The 17,327-nt window shown below is 39.8% G+C and overlaps 1 protein-coding gene across 1 annotated transcript in view; it reads left to right on the top strand.

Annotated features, from left to right (window-relative positions):
* Positions 1-17,327, top strand: part of TMTC2 (transmembrane O-mannosyltransferase targeting cadherins 2) — a 189,583-nt gene that overhangs the window by 118,518 nt on the left and 53,738 nt on the right. The window contains exon 4 of the mRNA XM_081211238.1: positions 7,240-7,354. Within this exon, the coding sequence (XP_081067364.1) occupies positions 7,240-7,354 (115 nt within the window). The remainder of the gene's footprint in view (positions 1-7,239; positions 7,355-17,327) is intronic.

The following is a 17,327-nucleotide window of genomic DNA, read 5'->3' as shown; positions in this document are numbered from 1 at the left end:
TCCTGGGAAAACCATTTTTATTTGCATACATACATCAGCTGTCATTTGCACAGCAAGACCCGTGCACAGCTTATGCTGTGATGTTATAATGATATATTCTAATTGCTTTTTTCCTGGTGTAGTAAGTTGTAGGATCAGGCCATTGGTTCCAATTAAATAAACACATTCTAGTCTCTTTGCCCAGGGTGCTCTCAAATGCCTCTCAGATTTTGAAATACATTTTGTCAACACCTTCATGTCCTTTTGTGCATATCATATATGAACCAATGAATCTAGGAAGAAATCATAGGGATCATAGCAATACATTTTGGTGTCAACCATATAAGTTGCATTTGATTGAAGAAAGCTGTTACAACCACATTGTCAAAAGTTCTTGTAAAATCTATTTTCGTATTACTAAAATGAATTTCAGACTTGTGGAACAATTGACTAGTGTATACCAACTCCCATTGGTAGTGATTCCTAAATTCTTGAAATAAATTGAACAGTGACATTGAACAAACTATATTCATGACATTGCTAATGCAAAAAAGTATACCTTATGGACGTTATAAGAAATATTGGTTGTCAGACTTGAGCTAGCATGAGCAATTGCAGATATTTGCTTGTATGTAAAATGAATGCATAAAACAGATTAATTTTGGAACTTGAGCTTGTAGAAAACATTTATTTATTAAGAAATGAGTTATAAGAGCATTTATTTTGGCGAGTTAAAACCTTGGCTTGCAGTAACAGAATTAATCTAAGAGATGCTGACAGATTTCTCATATTACATAAAATTCCAGACGCAGATAAAATTAAAGTGTATTCCAGAAAAGTGTATACAGTTTTATACCTTTTGCTTTGCAGGGCACAAGATATTCCAAGGGCTTTGTTTCCTGAGCACCCAGAAATAATGATGCTTTCAACTAGGTTTTTAAAAAATGTTTTCTACACTCGATGGTAGTAGAACTCAGAATGCTGAACAGTACATTCCAGAAGGCCAGAGCAACACAAATGCCTAATATGTACTTGAATATGCTGTGGGATTAACAGTTCACTGTGATATGCAAATTTGAAATGATGATTCGGCTCTGCACTGATTCCCTCACCCCACCCCAGGAGATTTTGCAACTTGAAGGCAGTGAATTCAGGCTCACACAATGACATCCTGCCTTTTGAGGCACCTCCCCATGGTGATTTATTGAAAATTACTTTGCGAAGTGCAGGTACTTCTTCAGTGCGTCACAGAAGTGTTGATGATTATTAATATCAGTCAAGTGCTCAAGGGAAGATAAGAGGTTTTCAAGTACTTTTGACAGAGAACAGAAGCAACTGATGTGATTCACCTTGAAAACTAGTATCTACAATATTAGACTGTTTTTTGTTTTGAGGAGCTTCAGACGTGAGAAAAGAGATGCTTTAGCTGCTGGTTTCAGGGGAATTGACACAAGCCCTAATGAAAGTAGCGGATGTTGCAGCGCAACTGAACCTAGTTGATGTGTGTTGTACATCTTTATTTATGTTTTGCCACTGTACTTTATAGCATGCTATGAAAAGGTGGTGAGGAAAAGGTGGTGAGGATTAGGAAAGGTGGTGCAGGATGATGTATAACACCAAACCTAATCTGTCATGGTCTAGGAATTTGATGCCCATAAAAGTTTAATAACAAACAAAAAAGAGGAGATTTAGTGGTCATATTGCATTTATTTCTAATCTTCTAAAACTTATAGGTGAATGGTGCTCATCAAAACTGTTCAGCTGAGAGCCCCTTTATATTGAACAGTATCTTCCCCAGTGACAGAATAAGCTGTTCCACTGGCTATTGCATTTAGTGCTTCTGGTTGCTGATTTTGGCTGGTACCCTCAGTAGATATCTGTACAGTGGTACCTCAAGTTACATACGCTTCAGGTTACATACGCTTCAGGTTACAGACTCCGCTAACCCAGAAATATTACCTCAGGTTAAGTACTTTGCTTCAGGATGAGAACAGAAATTGTGCTCCGGCGGCGCGGCAGCAGCAGGAGGCCCCATTAGCTAAAGTGGTGCTTCAGGTTAAGAACAGTTTCAGGTTAAGTATGGACCTCCGGAACGAATTAAGTACTTAACCTGAGGTACCACTGTATAATAGGTAGTCACAGGGTTCCATCTTGTTCCCAGTGCTGCATATATGAAGTCACTGGGAAATGTCATTAGAAGATTCAGGGTAAAATAACATCAGTGTTAGGAAACGCAGATGGCACTGTGGTCTAAACCACTGAGCCTCTTGGGCTTGCCGATCAGAAAGTTGGTGGTTCGAATCCCTGCGATGAGGTGAGCTCCCATTGCTCGGTCCCAGCTCCTGCCAACCTAGCAGTTTGAAAGCACCCCAAAAAGTGCAAGCAGATAAATAAGTACCACTCCGACGGGAAGGTAAATGGCGTTTCCGTGTGTTGCTCTGGTTTCGCCAGAAACGGCTTAGTCATGCTGGCCACATGACCTGGAAAAATTATCTGCAGACAAACGCTGGCTCCCTCAGCCTGTAAAGTGAGATGAGCGCTGCAACCCCAGAGTTGTCTGCGACTGGACTTAACTGTCAGGGGTCCTTTACTTCTTCTTTTTTAACATCAGTGTTATCAGATATGTAGAATGTTGGTGTGTGTTTTAATCTGTTTTTGAACTTAGCACTGATTTTGCCTAGTTTTTGAATGTTTCAAGTAGTTCCTTTTAACTGTTTATAATTTTTTGCTGATAATCTTTTGAAATCAATCAGTTATATAAATTTTAATAAATAAATAAACCATTTTGGTTTTTAAACATGGGTTGGCTAGAGTTGGTTGTAACCAAGAAACAATGGCAGTGGAAGTGCCCTCCTAACCATTGTAATGCGGCAATCAGGCCATAGGCGACTGCCATGATTATCTTCAGAATTTGGACAAAAGCCTGGTCCAGACTTGCACAAACCATTTTGTGCTGGAGGTGGTGGTGGGAGACATAAAAGGAGCGTATGCTTTGCTTTCAAATCAAAATTGGAAACTATGGTTTGAGTTGAGTTTCCAAGTTTGGATTGGAAACAAATGGTTGTTTCTGCAAAACCATTGTTTGCCCAGTTTGGACAGTTTGGGAAACTGTGGTTTGCTCACACTAGAAAAAAGATAGAGGAGAGAACAGAGTTTGCATGGGAAGGAAAGAATGCATAAGCTTGAAGCTCACAATTTCACCGTGACCTCTGAACTAGGTCTACTGACATTTGTTCTGAAATCAATTTTGTCAGTTTTCCTTTAATATACCACAGTGTTTCATGGTTATGTATGAAGTCAATTTTGAAGTAACTATGCTGCAGCTAAGTGTTCACTCTGAACAAAAATGAATTGAAAAGGAGCCAAGGCAGTAAAGACAGCTTCTGCAAACAATGGAAACAAAGAATTTTAAAGAGAAAGGCTAGAACTGTTCCAGCCTTTAGATGGTCAGTGAATATGAAACAAGAGCCAAAACTGTTCTCTAATGCTAGAGGCATGTTTTCATAAATGGAAGTATTTTAAAGAGGAAATTTGCTTTGTCACAGAGGTATTTGTATTATTTTAAACTTGCTAATTTATGGCAACCATAGCGTTAGTGCTGAGTGATATAGGAAGAAAATAAGGAATAAAACCCAGCAATATTCTAACCCTAAAGCACACATTAATAACAATATATCACCAAGACCTAAACGTTTTAGAGCTTGTCTTGCTTAGTATGCATTTCCTTCCATTAAATGAAGAAAACTTAGAATATGATACAGTGGTGCCTCGCAAGACGAAATTAATTCGTTCCGCGAGTTTTTTCGTCTAGCGAATTTTTCATCTTGCGAAGCACAGTGTCGGGAAAGTTTTGGAAAAGCTTCAAAAATCACCAAAGTCTTCAAAAACCTCAAAAAAGGCTACCACACCACGTTCTATGAGTTGCTCCTCGAAGTCAAGTCGCAACTGTATTAACGGTGTTAAGAAAAAGGAAACAAACTTGCAAGACGTTTTCGTCTTGCGAAGCAAGCCCATAGGGAAATTCGTCTTGCGAAGCAGCTCAAAAACCGCAAAGCCCTTTCGTCTAGCGAGTTTTTTGTCTTGCGAGGCATTCGTCTTGCGGGGCACCATTGTACTGTGGTTTAATTAGCTGAGCACCTTTGGAAGTGGTTTCATCAGTGTCTTCTGTAGGCAGTCATCCAGATTGGGCATTTGTTGTGTTTGTCCCTGTTTAGAGTAAATGCATCTGTAACACAAGGACAAGTACCTGCCCAGTCGTAATTCAACTCCACCCAGTATTCCATTTCTCAACCCCAAGTGTGTTTGTGAAATAGGAGCATATAGAGTATTACAGAGGAAATCCAACAATGCTCATTACATATATTTTTTTAATGTTTGTTTTCCATTGTGTATTAGGTACACACATAGCTCCCATTCCTGTAATCCAGCGAGTGGGGAGCCTATTGCTCTTCAGATGCTGTTGGATTCCAGTTTCCAGACCCATTCCCATTGCTGTCTAGAGGTGATGAAAGATGGGAGCAACATCTGGAAGGCCACAGGTTCCCTATCCTTCTTCTCATCCTCATTGTACATTTTGACTTAGATTTGGAACCCATTGACTGTAATTTAGTTTTGGCCACTTGTTGAGTGCATATTGTGAAAGCTACTATTTCACATGTCTGGGCCTGCCAGATTTGATGTTTCTCACTTACAATCAAATATTACAATCCACTATTTAGCAAAAGCAATGAATAAGGTCTCACAACGTTGCCAAATTACTCATTCCAAAGAGACATAAAAAGTGTTCATTTTTCAATACATCACATATTCTCTTGCCCAAACATAATGTGCTAATTTGGACGTTATTGCCATGTCCCATTTTCTGAAAAGCCATTCAGATAAAATGAGGGAGGGGATTCATTTCCTCCAATAGATTGAAACTGACATTTAAGTGGCTATCTCTACGTTTTCTCCACATCTAAATATTTCAAAAGTACATTTATTGAGTGTTTTGAGTACTCTGAGATGTGTACGTTGACAGAAATCTATTGTTGTTCATACACCTTTTTGCTTGGGATCCAAACAGCTACCTTAGGCAAGCCCAAGGCGTTGCTTATGGCCAGTGGGATTTCCCTCTTTCAACAGCCGATTCCCAGGCTGTATTGCAAACAGTGGTTGAAAATGTAAGTTTCAAAAACAGCCTGACACGAGGGCCTGCCATTCACGAAACAGAAGACCAAATCCCCCTTCAGGTATTTGAAGCCAATCGTGCTGTTCTTTCAATCTTAAACACTTTAGATAATGCTGCAGTTGTGTTTGTTTAACTTTATTGTGTATATGGTATCATAGGAAGCACTCTTTCCCATGTAGTTTTGGTTGTGAAGTCTTTCTTTTTTCATTTAAATGCACTAATTAAAGGAAATATGAAATACTTCTGTGGTCTAAAGAAGCTTGTCCCATACTAGCATCTTAGCAATTTTACTTTGCAAAGCAAAGCGAAGTAAAGGACCCCTTATGGGGTCCTTGCTGTGGGATCACATTCATCCAGTGCTTTACCAACTGCACTGGCTCCCGGTGGAGTACAGGGTCAGGTTTAAGGTGCTGGTTTTGACCTTTAAAGCCCTATGTGGCTTAGGACCCTCGCGCCTATGGGACCGCCTCTTCTAGTATGCCCCACGGAGGACCTTAAGGTCCATAAATAACAACACTTTGGAGGTCCCCTTTTGGCTAAGATCAAGTGTAGTGTAGTGTAGTCCCGAGCCTCAAGGAGCTTAGATTGGTCTCAACTAGGTCCAGGGCCTTTTCAGCACTGGCCCCGACTTGGTGGAACGCTCTGTCACAAGAGACCAGGGCCCTGCGGGATTTGACATCTTTCCACAGGACCTGCAAGATGGAGCTGGTCTGCTTGGCCTTCGGCTTGGACTCGCTCTGACCCCTTATATGGGATTTGCTATATAAATTTTCCCATGTAGGACCAGCATGGATAGCTGGCTTGGGTGAATACCTGGTGTTTCCTCCCTTTATGGTCTTGATTTATGGGCTACTACTAAAATGAGACTGCATTTTAAACTGTATTTTAAGTCGTATTTTAATTTACTGTCCCCCCCCCATTACATTTTATTGTAATTTATATTTGGTTGTAGCCACCCTGAGCCTGGCCCTGGCCAGGGAGGGCGGGGTATAAATTATTTATTTATTTATTTATTTATTTATTTATTTATTTATTTATTTATTATTATGTTTGTGATACATGTGAGTGTATCTATTGTCCATTATTTAATACTGCCTCTGCCAGCCAGTTACTAGCCTAGTGCTCTTAAGACATTGATGCACCTGCCTGATTTGGAAGATATAAATGTTGGAGCTGAACTACAGTATATGAAGCTACACAGAATGTTGAGAGTCAGTCTAAAAATATATAGGAAAATGATGCAGAGAATATTGCATTCTGCAAAGGAGAATCCCTTGGTTTTGACCAAGCCATGGATATCCCTATAATTCCCCTCCCTCCATCTTCTATTTCTTTATTTCCTAGCGACTTGGGCAGAATCAATAATGTTCTTGTTTTCTGTTGCCCAGATCCGATAGCTTGAACTTTCCCGTTTAACACCATAACACAAATGTTGTAGGGACATCTACTCACTTGTTCACAAATCTATGTTTCATTTGTCTATTCTTGCATACCAGTGTACTTCAGTGTACATGGTAATGCTCCCTGATCCATCTACTTGTCTATTGATTTCAAGCATACCTATGATACGGTAATTGCTTTTATGTCCCATTGAAATCCTGATTGTTTATGTCCTGCCTCTGAAGGTGAGTTTTTCTGAATAGAAGTCATTTATAAATAAAACAGTATAAAAGTGCCCATGCTACAAAGCTGATGCTCTTGAAGTGTGCTATCTCAAGGGGAATTTCCTCTTTTGTTATCTGAGGCCTGTGCAGGCTGCATGATTCAATTGCTGTGCCTCACTTGTTTGTTTCCTCTCAACTTTCAGCATTCCAGTGTTGCTCCTGATCCTACCAACAGATGACTTTTTTCCAATATATATGCACTCTGGGGATTAAACTGTAGAGCATGCATATTGTTGTTGCTAATAGAAGAAACAATGCAGTATAATAAAAAGAGAGGATGTTTTCTTCTGCTGCTCCAGGATGGAGAAAAGAAAAGAGAGAGTTGTGTGGGTTTTTCTCCCTGAGGTCCTTCTTGATCTTCAGGTACTACATTCTATATAATTGGATTCTCTCTCTCTCTGAACACTGCTTTTTTTCTCTTGGCAGCATGGGGTAACCTTGGAAATGTTCTGAAGAGTCAGAGCAAGATTTCTGAAGCTGAAAGCGCCTATAGGAATGCCTTGTACTACCGCAGCAACATGGCTGATATGCTTTATAATTTGTAAGTATGCATAGCTTTCCTTATGCTATTTTCATCTGCGAAACCTGGTTGTGAATGAGGCCATTTATTTGGCTCCTGGAAATGGAGATGATATTTAGCTGTTGTTTTTTCTGCCTCTGCCCCCTTGCCCTTTCATTCATCATACTTCAAACTCAGATAAACAGGGTTCCTTCTGTTCTCCACATTTATCAGATCATCATGTATTTCAACTCTGTTCTGCGGTGAGTAGCAGAAGTTGATTTCCCTAAAGATCTGGTGTTCTGCTGCTGTGTCTCTGAATAGGCCCTTGCCTGTGTCCCAGCCCCTCCCCAACAAAGAGACCATTCACTAGTATTTCTCAGCATGCCCAAAAATCCTGAAGCAGTACAACTTTGCCTGTCAGCTTGAGTTAGGGAATCAACAATTATAGCCATTTCTCTTTGACACCCATCCTCGATGTTCTGGGGATCTCCTGTTTAGACCACTGTGTTGCAATCTGCATGGAGCTATCTTTAGAAAATGACTTGGAAGTTCAAGGTTAATGCAGTATTCTTGTAGTGAGCCTTCTAACAGTGGTGGAATTCAGAGAGAATACAATACCATATTTAGTTCATCTGAAATACTTGCCTATATAGTACTCCCGAGCCCAATTTTACCCCACTAGTGCTTAACTTTAAAGCCCAAAATGGCCTGGATCAGAGTCATGTTTCCCACAAATATATTTGTACTAAAAGTGGTTCACAGAACCTTTGGGAATGCATTCCTCCATCATTTATCCCTGCTGTGTGATATCTGTTGGGAATCTCCTGTTCTGCGTTCTATATGCTGCACAGTGAAGTTGTTGAGGTTAAGGAGAGTTTTCTGCCTTGTCACACCGATATGATGAAATTCATTCCTGAAAGAACTTGTCACCCTCCTTAATCAGTTTGTGTTATGTGAAGACTTTTTGAAGGCATCTTTGAGTACCTCTGGATAGGAAGGCTCTTGGTAAATACAAAGGGTGGTATTCAACTTGCTTTTCATTCAAAAAGACCCATTGAAATTAATGATCCTAACTTAGTCATGATCATTCATTTCAATAGGACTATTCTGAGTAAAAGTTTGTAAACAATGTGTGTGGTGTGTGCAGTGCTATATATGTTGGTGCTAGGATTATTTAGAATCACTGCAGCCTTAACTAGCTAGATACAGTCAGCCCCCTAGTCTGCCTTGCCTGTCCGAAAAGTTACCACTTGCTTAGTCAGGCCACTTAAGTTGTGTACCATATGGCACCTTCCTGTCTTCTTTGTTGTGGTACATATGAATTAATGTGAAATGAAATTAGAATACAGCTTCACAATATACCTTTCTCCGTAGCAACCATTGCTTTACAAAAAAAAATGTTTGGTGGTAATGTGTAATTGATAAATTAATCTTCATAACAACACCTGTTTAGGAATTGGAAGCTCATTTTCTAATATGCTGTTGAGATCAAGAAATGTGTAATGAAGAGTAAGTTTTGAAAATAAAAAGCATAAGATCAAACATGAACATTTCTAAAAGCAGGCTTATTGAAGCTATTGTTCGTTCTCTCTTTTCTGAAGCCAGGCATATGCAGAATTGCAAGAAGAACTGTAATAATGCATAAATATTTGACTTATTCAGTGTAGAAATACAGCGCATGCACGTACACACACATACACACACATGTTGTGGTCTTCATATCTTCCAGCGAAGATAACACTACTTCCATCTACTGCCCACAACAGTCATCATGATTTCACTCCTATGTAATGTCTGTTAGTTTCCATCTATGTATGTTCACTGAGAAGCCTGTACATATGCTAGCCTCCAGATGCATGAACCCATTTGAATATACTGATTTGGTCATGAATGCTACATTTTGAAGGTATTGTTTATATGGTGCTTTATATGGATATAGGATGTGACAAGATCATTAGCATTCTGACCATTATCAAATTGTTATAAATTGCACTGAATTGTTGTTGTTGTTCCTGCTGCTGTTTGCTAATTGACAGAAGATAAATCTTTTAAATAAAATACTTTTTGGGAATTTGGTTATACTGAACCCAGGCATGCTGTATCAGTTGTTATCTGTCAACTGATACATTCATATTTCAGTGTGTTTTTAATTGTTTCCCCTTCCCAAATTCATTCCTAGTACATATTTCTCAGAGTATTAGCTAATTTGCCTTATACTGAATGAACCCTTGTTTTCAACCAACACTTCCAGAGATTTATAGATGGTGAGTTACTACCTACCTTTAAGTCCTTTGGCTGATGTAAGAGGATGGCTAAACCCCGAATTCTTTGCCAAATGCCAATTATGTAGGAATCAATGATTTTCAGCTTAATTTGTCATTTAACTTTTATAAATCTCCTCTACAGAGATTTAGGACAGTGCCCCTCATTTGTTATCTTGGCAAGTGCCATTAAGATATGCCTATCTCTTCAGTATCTCTTTTTGAAAAGACAGAAGAGAAGTGGCTCTCTACAATATCTGAATCCTGCATATTTGCGACTGGATCCAGGAATTAAGAGGTGAAACACAAGTGATGGGTTGAACTATGAACACATTTTATTTAAACTACATATGCATGGGGAAATGAGAATAGTGGGGAAAGCGATCTTAACTTCAGCTTTTGGTGAGCCAAATCTTGCCCATTCTAAGGGACAGGACAAGGCATTTCCTTTCCCAGGCCCCAAAACTCTGAGCAGGTGCACAGATAAGCCTCAAGAATGCTCTGTATCCAGACCAAGGGCCTCATAGCACAGACAGTGCTGCAGTGTGCTCACCTGTTACCTTAGCTAACCATAACCTTTCCCACACTTCCCTGCCAGCTTCACCATGAAATCATATTGACCATATCAACCTATTGAACAGCACCTACTCCTAAACACCAATCTTCTCTGAATCCAGTAGGCAAAGAAAGAAAGAAAAAACTCTGCTGTTCCAAATGTGCAGGCAAGCAAGAAATTCCTACACAGCCCTGAAACAACTGGTAAAGATAAAGGGTAAAGGGACCCCTGACCATTAGGTCTAGTCGTGGCCGACTCTGGGGTTGCGGCACTCATCTCGCTTTATTGGCCGAGGGAGCCAGCTTACAGGTCATGTGGCCAGCATGACTAAGCCACTTCTGGCGAACCAGAGCAGTGTACAGAAACGCTGTTTACCTTCCCGCCGGAGCGGTACCTATTTATCTACTTGCACTTTGACGTACTTTCGAACTGCTAGGTTGGCAGGAGCAGGGACCGAGCAATGGGAGCTCACCCCGTCATGGGGATTCGAACCTTCTGATCAGCAAGTCCTAGGCTCTGTGGTTTAACCCACAGCGCCACCCGCGTCCCATGAAACAACTGGTAGACCTATATTAAAACAGAAGGGGGTCAGGGAGATGTGAACAATGGCCCAGAGAGTCCCTTAGGGGTATAACCAAGGCTACTAAACTCCTCCCCCCCCCAACATGGGTACTGGCATATGTGCGTATGCCAAGCAACCTTGTCTCCCATCTTCCAGGGCTGGCCGCAACAATGCTCCTAGATGTAGCATTCCACAACAGGTGGGAGCAAACTTCTCTTAGCCCTGATGTGCCTGTGGCCAGTTATTAATATCACAGCAAGACCTTTTACTTTTAATATTTTTAAAAATGTATTTGCATCTTCAGCTGTTGAAGATGCTCTTTGGAATTCCTGAGCCAAGTTTTATGTGCTCTTCAATTTACCTTGTGTAAATTACGCTTCCATTGTTTTTAAAGGATTCGTTTTTAATAACACCAGCTCTCGGTCTCACTCTGTCTTCATTTGTGTCCTGGGGCAACTGGCTGTTTCCAAAGGTGCAACAGAAACCTGTGGTTTATGAAAACAATAGTAGAATTGCCATGGGCAATAGTTAGCTGGCAAGCTGCCACAGGAAAAAGGAAACCTGTCTTGCTAATATATGTAACTTCAGTGCTTATGTTTATCAGGAACTACACAAACTAAATCTTCAGGGAAAATTGTGGACACACTTCATGAAATTAAGATTCTAAATTCTGTTGTGTCTGACTTGCCTTCCATCTTAGTGAGCAATGTGCAGCCAAAGGTATCCTTGAATTTTCTACTACAGCAGCTTGCACACAATGAATGGGCAAGGCAATTTTGAAACGAAATACAATTTTCAAGTGTAGCCCTGTGAGTGGGTACAGGAAAAAGTTTCAGTAAACTTCCTGCTGTGTGTGCAGTGCTTCCCTGCATAGTCATGTAACTTGTGCAAATTGGCCACCCTAATGCTATCCTGAAGGTGATAGGCTTCTCAGTTTGGAATGCTCTGGCAAGTAGCCGTGCCTCAATTTTCTAAATTTGTATACGCACCATTTATTTCCCTACAAACTGTGTATTCTGAACTGGAAACTCGAAAGTGCATGGTTATAGCATGCTGCAAACCAATCATATTTTTTTTACAGATATCTAGCCATGAGGATCTGTCACAAAATTGACCCTTTGATTTGAAAACAGTCTGAGCCAGCCTGTTAGCTTTGGATTATAATTATTGGCTTATCTACCTCCAGAGGCTTTTGCAAATTTGGAATATATAGTACTTAGGTTTAATACTACTTTTATAGAAAGAAAAGTGGATGAAAGAGGAAAAATAATGATACCCATATTGTGTTGCGCAGGATACAAAGTAAGCCGCAGCAAATTCATCACCAGTGCAAACAAAACACAACCAATCTTTAACCATAGTTAAGGGGTTGGGGGCAGGCATAGGAACATATATTATCTCCCCCACCCCTGTTCCTTCAAAGCATGATTCCCACCCCCTTCTGACCCTCCTGCCAGCCTTAACTACCACTGACCATGCTCATATAGTGTTGTTGCCAATTTTCTGAACTGAATGGATTTTGAAGTGACCCTCCCCCAGGTTGAAAACAATGGTCTTTTTACGAGGCGAACCAAAAATGCCTTTTAATTTTGGCTTGGTCTGTAAATACACTCAGCCTTCTTCCAGACTACCTCTGCCCTCATATTCTATCAGCAGCAGCAGCAGCAGCCAGAAGGAGGAAGCTGTTTCTTGGGTCTCTCTTAGGTCATAAAACCATAACAACAGGGTGTAGGGCTATAGATCGCCAGGGGTTCTGGGCCCTTAGAAAGGGATGGAGGAGAGGCCAACAGTGAGAGAGCTTTCCTTGCAGAGGGTTTACCTCCTTACCCATCTTGCTTGGTAAGTTTGCTGAAAGCATCCATGTTCTGATATTTTCCCGAACATGCAGTGTTTAAATGTGATGATGAGGGTGTGGCACTCATGCAAGCCCCACCCAAACACCCCTGTTTGAATTCCCTTTGAGCTTCTGCTGTTGAGTGGGCAACATACGTAGGGGTGGTGGTTATTGTTCTCTTGAATGGGAGTGGAACACCTTGGATGATGGGTGACGTTGCTTGATTAGTGTCCCCGATTGCTAAGAGGGTTCTACTCGGGTTTAAGTGAATACAAGTAAAAATGTGTTGCACGTCTTCCCTGTTCAAAGCAGAAGGCTGGAGCCTGAACTCACCAGCCTGATGGACATGGGATTGCTAGGAGCAGGGCTTTGTCCATGGTCCATGCCCCATCCCCACATTTCAACATAGGTATGGTTCAGGCAAATGCTTGAACTTGGCTAGAGTAATGAAGGCAAGTGTAGGGAAGGTTGGAGAGAATAAATGGCTGTCAAGAAAGCACTCAGAGTGGTCCTTTTGAGCTTTCAGAGAATTTTATGAAAGAGTTCAAAAAGTCCCAACCAAGATGGCTTTAAGAAAGGAGATGTCAGCAGTAAATCATTTTATCACTTGTCATAGCATTAACTGGTTCTTTAAAATCATATTTAATATAGGTAGATACAAAATCTTCCCTATTTATGGATAAGTATATTCTTGCAGTGCAGAGTAATAATGCATGCTTGTGGCATTCATATGCAAAAACAAGTACACAAGGATAGGGTTTTGTCTGTGATTAGTGCACATTGTTTCACAGCCAAAATGTCAACCAGCCTGCTCTACCCTTGGTTCTTGGCTGTTGCTTATCACTATTCTAAATTAAAGAGCCAAATGGTTTGCTGTTATGCTTGCTATTGCAAGCAAAAATCATGAATATTCAATGCACCCCTAATTAAAAGTGATATTTTATCAATGTGACACACAGACAAAATTATTTCCATGAGGAAGTATCTCTACATGAATAGAGATTTAGGATCAACTGGTTTTTCTCAGCTGATGGTAAGGCTTCCTTCAGTGAAATGAGGAAGGAAGCAATTTTCAGCAGTTTTACTCTGAGTCTCTGCTCCCCTAAATTTTTTATGTGGGGATCCCCAGTCATCTGGAACAAATTTGGCAGGGATTCAGGGGGAGGGGTGAGTGCCAAAAATTGCTTATATTTCCATTCCACTGAATGAAGCCTTGCTATCAGTTCAGCTACATCAGCCTAACACATTTGCATCATTTTAAAATGAAAAGTTTAGCATATTATCATATCATGCAGATACAGCATATAGTATATGCCTAAACTTGACCTATTAGCTAAGCTTGGGCAGCATCCTAAATCCAGAAGGAAGATTTTGGAAGCTTCTACTTTTGGTTTACTACACTTTGTCATGTCATCTGAATCAACAAACTGTGGATAACATAAACTAGCGTTAACTTTAGTTAATTTCAAACAGGACAACTTCAAAGCTTGGTTTCCAACACTGACTGGCTTAAAACAACCACAGTTAATCACAATCAATGAATTCAGACATTATGGTGAGTTATGGTTCATCAAAGGCAGAAGCTTCTGAGCAACTCCTCCCAGCTTTGCAGAAGGAGAGGAGATGATAAGATGTGAGAAAAGAAGGACATTAGGCATGCCTTATTATAGCATAATGTCTGAATTATGCCAATGTGAGACTTTTCAAGGCTGGTTATAGTGTGTAAAGTTCAAAAGCAGAGGATGGTAGGGAGTAGAAACTGCCTGGGAAACATCAGAATAAATTATTTTAACCATCTAATAATTATATCTTTTGTCTTTTTACAAGTTTAAAAAAGTTAACTGTAGGAAATCTGTATGTTGCAAAAAGTCTGTGCCTAGCACTAATTCTACCTTACTTAGACTCATCATGTCTTGACAGTTGACTTGAAATTAATCCTTATTATCGTTGATGTGCCATGCCTTTAAAGTATATTTAAGGATAGAATGTACAAACTAGAGAGATGCAAAATAATTTTCTCTGAAACATTATTTTTTAGTATGTTGAATTGTTAGCAATGTAGATATGTTTTCAGTCTCCTGCTTCCTTATTTAACTTTGACATAAGAGCCCAAAGCAAAATGTTGTTGTTTTTTCAATCTAAGACAATTTGTGTGGGTGGGAATTGTTTCTCAAGGGTGAACTTTTGCAGCGGGTTCTACAAGCATTTTATATTGATTATTAGGTAACTGACTGAACATTTCAGCTGTTTTGTGGGGGAAATCTTTTTTAAAAATCTATTAGAAAGCTACACTAGTTCCAAAATATCAGTTATCAATAAATAAATGAGTTTGGAGAAACACATGTTTTTGGTTCAAGATACTTCGCAAAAATATCTAGCAGAGTTTCTTCACTTTTAAACTGGAGGTTTCATTTTACTGTGCTTGGTGTTTTAATTTGTTGGAAGCCAACCAGAGTGGCTGGGACAAACCAGACAGATGGGCGGCATATAAAATTGTTGTTGCTGCTGCTGTTGTTGTTAGACATTATTTCCTGCCCCATAAACGCTGCTACAGTCATACCTTGGAAGTCAAACAGAATCCGTACCGGAAGTCTGTTCAACTTCCAAAGCATGGCTTCTGATTGGCTGCAGGAGCATCCTGCAGCCAATCAGAAGCCGCTGAAGCCCCGTTGTATGTTCGGCTTCCAAAAGAACGTTCATAAACCGGAACACTCACTTCTGGTTTTTGATCGTCAGGGAGCTGAAACTTACGAGTTCCAGGGCATTTGAGAACCGAGGTACGACTGTACTTGTTTGCTTTCACAAAGTTGCCAGTTTCTGGAATTACAGTTTAAGAAGGACATTGATACAGTAGAGTGGATCCAGAGGCTCAGCCAGGACTGTGAGGGGTCTGGAAACCAAGTTCTGTGACAAATGGTTGAAAGAACTGGCTATAGTAGATTAAGGAGAGATTTGATGCCTGTCTTCCAGTATCTCAAAGACATTTTCTGTACCATCGTCAAACAGTTTTTACCCTTACGAAGTTACCTAACATTAGGAGAACCTTCTTAAGGGTGAAAACTGTTGGACGATGGAACAGAAAATGTCAAAAAGTGATGACTCTTCTTTGCTGGCAGCTAGATAGCCATCTGACAGAGTAAAATGCTGCAAATGTATCCTGTATTGTATTTCCTAATTTAACAATGTGGTTCTAAGATTACTTCCAAAGTTGCTTCCAATTGTAAAATTTTATGATTCTTCTCTCTTCCTTTGTGTGTGTATAATATATGTGTCTTCGTTAAATATTTTCCTTTTAAATGTGGAAATAAAACTGCAGAAACCCACTCAACAATTTCTTTTGGACACTACAGCAAAAGGGATAGGGTATCAAACACCCATCCAGAGGCAATTTCACTTTTGGAAAAAGATTTTTATTTCCTTATTTTTGCCTGATGAAGAATCTCTAGGTCATGTACAAGACTATGTTCCACCAAAGTTTATAAACAGTATTAAGTAAGGCTAATTATTTACCAGAATTCAATATTCACTCTTGCATCTGCTCTTCATTTTGCATCTATATGAATTTTAAATAGCTAGTAAAACAGCTGTAAAACAGTCTGTATTCTGAAACAGAAGGGAAAAATAAATCTGTATTGCCTCAGTGGATGCCAATATTAAAGCTGCTAATAAAAGCAGAAAATTAGTTCTGAGGTCCTCTAATGAAGAGAGCAGAATATCCAAGTGGCATAAACATAATACAAAAGTGATGCTATATACGGAGCACTACAAAAACAATAGTTAATTGTTTCAGTATGTGCAAGCATCTAATCTAAAGTTCATAACAATAGAGACTTTCCAAAACAAGGGGATTATGGAGTGAATATATCAAAGAGTAACTGTATAGGCAAAGCAGAGAGCAACTAGAAAATTAATTCAACCTTTGTGCTTGCTTTAGTATCCCAAAGTTGTGACGTGTTGTTGTGACTGAAGCGTTGTTCTACATCTACCTTTCAGTATGCCCATCACTGCTTTGTCTCAAACTTTGTGATTGTTATGGATGAAGAGAAGGCCACTACAATGGCATGGTTCAGACATAATAACAGACAACCGTTTGTTGTTCTTGCATGAATCTTGTGGCTTCCCCTCTCCTTTTCATACTGCAAGATGAGATTGAAAGCTTCTGTTTCTTGTTAAGAGTCAACCTCAGTTTGCAATCTGCAAATGATGGTATATTCAGGTCTCTCTTAAAAAATAAAGAAAAACCAGGATCTCCCTGCAGCATTGCATCTTGCTCCTTGCAAGTGTGGTGCAACAGCCTTTGCACGACGATGTTATGTCACTGTTTCTGTAACGAGAAAAGTTACAGATAGACATCCCTTCACCCCTACCCATACTATTTCAGCGTGGCACAATAGGGAAGAAAAGTGGTGTGCAGTTTTACTTTGAGAGACCAAAGGAGGAATGCCAATTCTCTGGGATAGCGCCCAATATTTGGGCATCAGCACGGACAGAAAAGAACAGGCCAAAGAAGTAATAGTGGGTTTGGGAGCGTTTCTAGAGCATAGCTTGGTCTATAAATGCTTTGTCGTCCTTCTGTGGACTTCATGTATTTTAGAAGATGGGGGGAAATTTCATGATTTAGGCATAATTTTTGTGGAACATGCATGCAGGTGTTTGTGAATGTAATATATAACACATATATATCGACCACAGGCCAGTATCTTTCCAGGTCTTTGATAACTATCCTGTCTTTATTCAGATAGTTGCAAAAACCTGATTTTCTTCTTCATTTTCTCTCTGAGAAAGTATTGCATTTTCTC

This window comes from Podarcis bocagei (genome assembly GCF_964188305.1).
Source record: "Podarcis bocagei genome assembly, chromosome: 10".
NCBI lineage: Eukaryota > Metazoa > Chordata > Lepidosauria > Squamata > Lacertidae > Podarcis > Podarcis bocagei.
The sequence above is the reverse complement of the archived record's forward strand: the minus strand, read 5'-3'. Positions and strand labels throughout refer to the sequence as shown.